Source organism: Sesamum indicum, linkage group LG3 (genome assembly GCF_000512975.1).
Source record: "Sesamum indicum cultivar Zhongzhi No. 13 linkage group LG3, S_indicum_v1.0, whole genome shotgun sequence".
In the NCBI taxonomy this organism is placed as follows: Eukaryota; Viridiplantae; Streptophyta; class Magnoliopsida; order Lamiales; family Pedaliaceae; genus Sesamum; species Sesamum indicum.
Window position 1 is genome coordinate 20568543 of NC_026147.1, and position 8539 is coordinate 20577081.

Here is an 8539-nt window from a genome sequence, read left to right on the forward strand (position 1 = left end):
TGTGCTTTACTTGAGGTACTTATCAAATAATTAATTTGGTTTAATTATTACAAAAATTATAAAAATAATATTTTTTTTAAATACATTAACATAATTGTTATGAGTCGTGGTTGCTCATTGACTCAACACCAATTTGTTTTTTAAACATAATGGTCTAGTCGTGGATAGTATCCACGGCTCGTCCTCGTGGTTGACATCCACAACCTCAAGTCGTGGATGTTATTTACGATTTTTTTTTATTTGTACAATTTAAATAATTCAGTAATTAGAATTAATGATAACAAATATATATGTTACTTTAAAATTAGTAATTATAAATTTAAACATTATAATTGCAATTAACTTGTTACAAATATTAAAGGTGTCCATCCATTCTATAATTGCGTTTGTGGCATTGATGTCGAAGTTTTTGTATTTCCTAACCCATATTTTGTATTGACTCATTGTGTTCATTACTATCATCACTACAAGAATTAATGTGCAACCTAATTGATGATGCTGCAAAACTGAATTCCACATTAGCATAATATGCACTAAATGATGGAAATAGAATTGGTGAAATATATCCTGATGCATATGGTTATTAATGCTAAGGCCAAGGTCAAGATCTACATGTGAATAATAAGTTTTTGCATGGCTTGGAATATATGGAGCGAATTAAAACCAATCATCTTGTAGCGATTGAGGCACGTAGTGATCTTAAGGCGGTTGAGGCACATAGTAATCTTGAGACGTATACGCTATAGAAGGACCAGTTATATCTAGCCCAACATCATAACGTTCAACTGAATCAATAAACATTCAGGTAGAACTTTTTCTTTGTCTGTGGGATGCGATAGGGGCATTATCGGATGACATTATAATTTGTTGTGGCTGATATATTAGGACTTTCTTGATAATTTGTATTCCTTGTATGAATCGGAATACCAATTAGTTGTACCATTCAATATCTAGTAGTGTAGATTGGCAAAATGCTTCAAGGACATTTACCTCTTTACTCTAAAGAATGTAGGAAAATTTATTGAACTCAACTCTTCTAATTTGACAAGTGGACCCATATATAAGGAAAATTCTTAGTGTGTAAAAAACACAATTATAGATTACGTTAATATATAAACGGTATCGATCAATCACATCACTACAATGCTGATTTTATTATTACATAATGTAGCTATAATATTTTAGAGAAAATGGAAATAAGAATGTTTTTGTTTTTCATTGCATAGATCATAGTTAGTTAAGCATTATGAATTTATATCATTATTATATAGGATAAATTGGTTAAACAATATAATCGCCATCATTTTTCTTGCAATAGATGACTTTAGTTTACGTTGGATTCTGAAATTACAAGATGGACAAATTTGACTTCAAAAGCAAGTCTAAGTTTGAAGTTTTCTTACATTTGTGAGGTAGACTTCACTCCCACTTTTCACTCCAAACTGATTTTTAAGTTTATTTGGATTAATATTGAATTTTGTATAGAAGTGTTTGCATAAATCTACCATAATGTTTGATTTTATTTTTAACTTATTTTGGGATATTTTGTGGAGATAGGAGAGAAAAACAAAGATAAATAAGTATAAATTAGAGATAATGTGTATGTTTAAATTTATTTTTGAAAATAATATAAAATAAGTATGGTATGTTTGATATTTGATAGTGGGGAGACAAAGAGTACTGTTCATTGTCAAAACATGTCTCTTTTATATATATATATATATATATATGTATAAAAGTGTATATAATTAATTATATTTTTTTAATAAAAAAATAATCAAAATACTATTTTAAAATAATGTAAAAGATACCTAAAACTTGCAAAATAAAACAAGCCAAACATGGTGTATATTTTGGCCCATGTTAAATCAAAACTAAACATAGCTTTTTTAAAAGTGCTTAATATTAGACTGTGTATAAAATATAAAAATGGTGAATATTTGAAAATAATAGTTACAATTAGACAAAATTTGATATGAAAGTGTTTGGTAAAAATGTTTGATGTATTACCAACTTATTTGTAAATTATCTGACTATTTTGGTGGATGGATAGATTTTAGTTATTAAAAACTTTTTTCTTTCTAAACTCTTTTTCTCTTTTTGTCTATAAGTATGCATGTTTGAGTACTACCTGGTTAAATTCATTACAAAATCAATATCTAAATTTAAAGATTGATCTAATATATTTATATTTCAAATCAACAAATAAGTTCAAACGAGACAAAAAAAAAAATAATACTAAAATTGAATTCAAATACAAGTGGATCAATCAATTTCATCGAAAACCGGCCGTCAAGTTAGTGTCTTTTTGGGGGTCAAACGTAAGAATAGATTACTTTTTATTAATTAAATAGTTGTGAATTCAATTGGCTCTAATGTTACTAGGGGTGCTCTGATGGGTATAGCTGTCAAAATTACCTAATTTTTTTGAATTAAAGAAAAAAAATGAAACAAGCCACCAATGTGATAAGAACATAATAAAAAGAAAGAAAAAAGGTTGGGAGTTGATGAAGAAACCATCTCATTCTCATCTGTTTGGCAAAATACATACAAGATGGGTATTGGGTAGTTGACTACAAACCAAGATATGAACCCTTTGAGTTGATAACATTGAAAGTGCACTTGTTGGCCTGTGGGACCAAAAATAATTAAAATTCAATAAGTAGCCAACTCTTTACTCAACAACTTTAAACATCTTATTTTCAGAGTTTAAGAATTTTTCCTAACAAAAATTATTCCAACACTTTCTAGCATCTTATACGCTCTCAAACATTATATAAGCTGGTTTTAAAAACTTCTAAGCTGACCCAAACACTCCCAACAACTATTCTCCAAAGCACCACAATGAAAACAGCACATCCACATCCCAGTAACAAATTGCATCAGATCTTGTGAAAATCCATTTCTTGCATAATTAGTTAAACAATCAATCCATATAGAAATGGTTCAAATGAAGAATACGAACCGAATCAAAAGTTCAAATCTGTAATCCTTACATGTTTGGTCTGGATAAGTACAGAACAGACTTGATTACGTTGCTACATTGTTAGAACTCAGATCTCATTCTTATACCGACATTTCATTTCTACCTCCCAACAACATATGAAAGCTGGGACAATCCAACTCCCTACCTTCTTGCATACCAAACAACACCGTAAGTTCAAGAAACAGTCAATAAAAGGGATCATGCATACATATTTCATACAACCAAACTGTCAATTAGTAACCAAATAGTCAACCAGGGAATCTGTTTGGCACACTTTTAGAAGTTCTAACCAGTTTACTGGGATGTAGGTATGCTAAAGGGACACAAATTGCATATTAAAGCATATTGTCCATGCATATCTTGTGTGGTTGGGCAATGGAATACTACCATTTCTTGCGAGCTTTCAGCAACACAAGTATCAGGTCTTAATTGTTCGAGAAAACTTCATCCAAGATCATCTCCTAATAACATCGCTGGGACTATACTCGTTAAATTTCATAACCTTACTGTGGTAACACCCATATATGAGCAATGACATTTGGTAGATTCCTCAGACGTCCAATGCTATGGGAAAAGGTGAATATGCTATCAGATTTTTCCCATTTCATTAAGAACCGGAAAGGTCTCTTGAATCTTTTCATTATATTTGTGGATTTCATTATAAGCAAACAAAGGTATTGATTCGATTTTCATGATCATATTACACAGTTGATCTGCAGATACCTTCTCTTTCCATCCTGACCCTCTATTCAGACTTAAATTTATTCATGCACACATACATTACCTAAAGGCTTATTTATACCACTTTTAATGCTCCAAATGGGTGAAACTGACCACTAGAAGAATTTGAGCGCTTAACTTGCAAATTCACCTAAACATCGTGATCAGCGATGCCTGGGTTTCCTGCCTCCCTCACCTCCTTAAATGATAATTCGTCTAATCCGAAAATTAACCTCTTACAGAGCCCACGTGTCTTGGGGAAAATCCACCAAGACAACATTCATGAGTTACTAAACTTGACAAGTTAATCTACAAACTGCCAATACATTTATTATTCACCATGCACACATCTGCATGAAACACATTTCCTACTTTTCAGGGACATCATGAAGCAACATCCACCTTGCTGCCAATTGTTTTAAGAAAGTAGTTTTGAGAATCCTCCACCATTAAATTATCTCTACTCCAAGAATTTTCTTATCATGATCATGCATGTATCTATGATAATAAAGCATCAATAAGATATCACCATTCACCTGGCCGTCCAATTGAAGAGGTCCTTCAACATTCCCTCATTAACCCTTAATACATATCAAATCTGAAACAACTAGCACTTCAGCAACAAGCCATTTCTTCTATGTGGTCATAGAAGTGCAATTATCCCACTCCAACAGAAAGGATCCAAAACTCTAAATTAGATAACAAACAACAAACAGAATTAGCAAAAAGCTTGTTCACATTTCAGTTATGAGACCTAAGACTTACATGGTCCAAGATACAGTGCCTAGCATGCAGTCAGGTCTTACGGAATTCCTATTAATAGCAAAAGGTAGAAGTGAAAGAATCCATTCTTTCGTGAAAAACAGACATTCAAGAAGACTACCCACAATATCATACCAGGAAAATGCCGAAAAGAAAAGGCGATACTAAAACAAAGCAGTAGCATCAATAATTGACAATGTAATCGATGCAGAATACAATTACTGTAAACTATAACAACGTGCTTCCGGCATCCAGACATCTATACATCATCCAAGTAACAATATTTATAGAAAATGAAAAACTCCACAACGCACCCACCGTATATGAAAATTAAAACTTGAGAATCTAAAGGCAAATCCATTAGAAAAATAGAGAAAAATAAATAAATTATAGGAGTTGATTGTTTACAAAATTCAATAGCTTAACAAACATGTAGAGTGGAGAAGAAGCAAGTCAAGGTTTCTCCTTTACTTTCTTCACCATTGATGTAGAGAACAACACCTAATTAACCAGCCTGACCTACATCTCTTGTACCACTATAATACACTGGTAATTTTTCAGTATTTTTGTACATCTGCAAACTACAGTTTTACCACTATAATAGCAATCTATATAATAAGAAATCAAAGAACTGTATGAAACCCTGAAAGAACTTACCTTTCTGATGCTTAGTGAAATTCCCTACATGCCCTTCCACCTTGGGCTTGGAACAGGAAGTGTCGGCGACAATGGTAGCTGCGGCAAGCCAAATTGACCAGTCGGCGAAAACAGAAAACTGGGTGATATCATACCATACGGTGACCTCGGCGACGGAGCGCATCCAAATGGCAGCGGTGACAAGGGCAGTACTGGGAAGGGAGGCGGAAAAGCAGCAGAAGAAGGCGGCTGCTGCTGCTGCTGCTGTGGCGCAACAACTGGAGGTTGCGGGGGAGGTGGTGGTGGTGCTACCCCGTTCCCCCGCGGAGAAGCAGCCGAAGAAGGGTAGGGAGAGCTCTGGAGGAAGCGCATGTAAGCAGATACCGGAGACTCCGCCGGCAGCAGCGGGGAGAAGGGCGCTCGTTGACCAAACTCGTTTTGCGACACCAGCGAATCGGGACGAGGGCCAGTTGGTGCGGGCCCGTTCCACAGAGGCGAAGGTGCAGCAGAAGAGGCAGAGCTCTGCAGGAACCGCATGTAGGCAGAGATCGGGGATTCCGCCGCAGGGTGCACGGATGGAAACGGCGGAAGGGGCGGAAAGGGTTGTGTCTGCGACTGCGGTACCGCCGGCCCCCGTTGGCCAACGTCGTACGGAGGACGAGGAGCGAGCTGGGTGAGTTGCTGAGGGCGGTTGGTAATCTGGGCAAGCGGAGGTGGGCGGATCCTCTGGAGTCGGGAACTGGGTGGCCTGGGGTGGGTAACCGGTGGAGGGGCCGCGGCGATTGGAGCTGGGACGGACCCGAATTGTGTGGATTGGGGTCAAGAATTGGAGGAGTGGCGGTGGGAGGAGGGAGAGGCTTTCGGAAGGGCTTAGCGATCTTGTGGGAATTCTTGTTGACTTGTTTGAGAAACATATCTCTATTGCTGATGCCGCTGCCATTGCTGTTAGACATTGCACCGGAAGAAATGGAACCAGTGGAGTCATTCATCTTCAACACATACACAACTCTCTCTCTCTCTCTCTCTCTCTCTCTCTAGATCTCTTGAGTTTGATTCTGCTCTCTCTCTCTCTCAAGATGTTGAAAGGAAGAGAAGAAAGCCGCCTTAGGAGTTGCAGCAGTGCCGCCGGATGAAAGCGTCTCGGCCGATTTGGGAACGGGTGTCCGCCACCAGGAAGTGTACCATACGTTTTATGTGAGGTACCCTAATGGCTGTAGCTTAAGCTTGAGTTTATTTATAATAAAAATTATAAATTATAAATTATAAATTTTAAAAATATAAACTCCATTTTGAAAATATTATAATATTTCACAGTATTCACTGAACAAATTAAATTAATAAAAAAATTATGTTAATTCAATCATAAAAAAGGTTCTTCATTCTTTCATATCAAATAACAATTTTTTTTAAATATATATATATAAGTAGATATTAATAATAATATTATAAAGTTTCTTATCAATATTCTTAAAAAAACACTTAAAAAGGATTTAATGGTGTTTAAGTTAATAGTAGAAATGTATTTTGTTGTATTTGTTGTCATTATATATATATATATATATATATTATTAGACTTTTATAGATAATAACTACTTTGAAAAAGAAACGCGAATCCAAACAAGACTTTGGTACAAACAATGTGGTGATGAACTCAATTTTAGAGGTGGGGTTCCATATGATGTAGGGTGGGTCCATAGCCACTCAACACATTAGCTATGTGTGGCATTCATTTTTTGGATGATTTAATTTATATTATCTTGAGAAAATATTGGAGGCTATTAGTACCTAACCTAGTTTTTAGTTTTTTTTTAATTATTATTAGTGTTATATTAGATTGCTAATAGTTTAAGAGTATAAATTGATTTTAAGTTGAAATTTAGGTTCAGTAATTTGATATATAGATTACTCAATTTCATCAAGATGTAATGTTCAATAAGAGAAATTTTGAATAATTTTGTCGAGTTATATAACTCATAATTAATTATTGATTCACTTTTGATCGGAAATCAAATGTATGATTGGATCTAATTCGAAATTGATACAGTCCCAACAAAAGTCTGATGGTTTTTTTTTTATTTATCATTTACTTACAAAAATTAATTTTCCTTATTGGTGCCTCAAATGACAGAACTAGGATCTATTTACATTCTTATCTAGTGATGGATTACCGAATGATTACTCAACCAATGATGTCCCATTGTCTGAATATAAAATTGAGGATGATGAGAGTGAGTCTGTGACTAAAGATCCAGAGGATCCAGTGAGAACTTATCTAAATAGGAACTGAATGAGGTACCTAAGGAGGATCATCAAGAAAAGATGCAGTTTATCACTTTGTGATACCAGAAATAAATAAATATATGTTATGTGAAAAGTAAAATAATAAATTATCTCGTAGTTTATAAAGCAAATTATTTCATATTTAAACCATTGATGGGGGATAATTACTTCAACTTTGAAATACGGAAGATAATTTGTTAATTCTTTTTCTACAAGGGTATTTGCTCATTTCACATGTAAATTACATTTAACCAAGATAATCATAAAATAAAACTTCAAAAATGAATGTTATTTGGTATTCGATACAGTATTACCATATAAACAACCCTAAATTAGAGTGTTACGAAAGTGTGCTGATGATGTCCACGGCAATTTAATAAATTGTTTACTTCATTGTATCGATAGAGTGATTATATAATCCATTAGTTATTGTTTGTGAAATGATACAAGTTGCTAATAATATGGGGTAATTATATCTTACACCTCCTGATCTATGATTTCTTTGTACAAATTATCTCTGTAAAATATTTTGTATAAGGAGTTTTCGAACCCTATCAAAACTATGTAATAATTGATAGGCCTGATTTTTATTTTTTTGAGCTTGAATTGCTTCTGAAGGTTGATACCTTACAGTTTTCAACACAATCTACTGCAACTAAAGAATCTGATTGTCACAAAATGTTTCTTCTGTTAAAACTTTTTGAAACATTGATAGCTCTTTCTCCATTTATTGATGTTGTCGACATTTGACTTTTTTTTCTAGGGCATTGTGGCTCACTTTTCAAAAATTTTGAACCACAAAACAGTTGTGTTCTAAATTTTTACTCATTGAAATTTTTCCTTTTGAAAAATATAAGGGCAAATTGCAAGCGCCCTGCGTTATGGATCAGTTGTTTCAAGTCATCCTCACTTAGTACTATGTTGTAAACATTATATAAACTTTGAATATCGGATCATAATCATATTTCTCTCTGAAATTTATCCGTCTCAAAATTCTTCCATTAGGACAATTTCGTTGTAATTGTCTCCAACAATAATTGGTTTCTTGACTACATATATAGTATTGTGGAAAGTGTGGAGGAGTTGGTGGAGGAAGCGAAAGCAGGAGACATGGTGGTGCCAGTCTTCCAACGGAACTGTGGCGAATGCAAACAC

General features: G+C 34.2%; 1 protein-coding gene across 4 annotated transcripts in view; it reads right to left on the reverse strand.

The window, feature by feature from the left end:
- LOC105158973 (VQ motif-containing protein 9-like) overlaps positions 1 to 6306 on the reverse strand; it is a 10233-nt gene extending 3927 nt beyond the window's left edge. For 2 of the 4 annotated variants that reach the window (XM_020692961.1, XM_020692960.1), the window contains exon 1: positions 5886 to 6306. In XM_020692961.1, coding sequence (XP_020548620.1) covers positions 5886 to 6093 — 208 coding nt within the window. In that variant the 5' untranslated portion in view covers positions 6094 to 6306. Of the gene's footprint in view, positions 1 to 5882 lie in introns of all 4 variants that reach the window. The other 2 variants (XM_020692959.1, XM_011075902.2) reach the window with 2 other exon arrangements.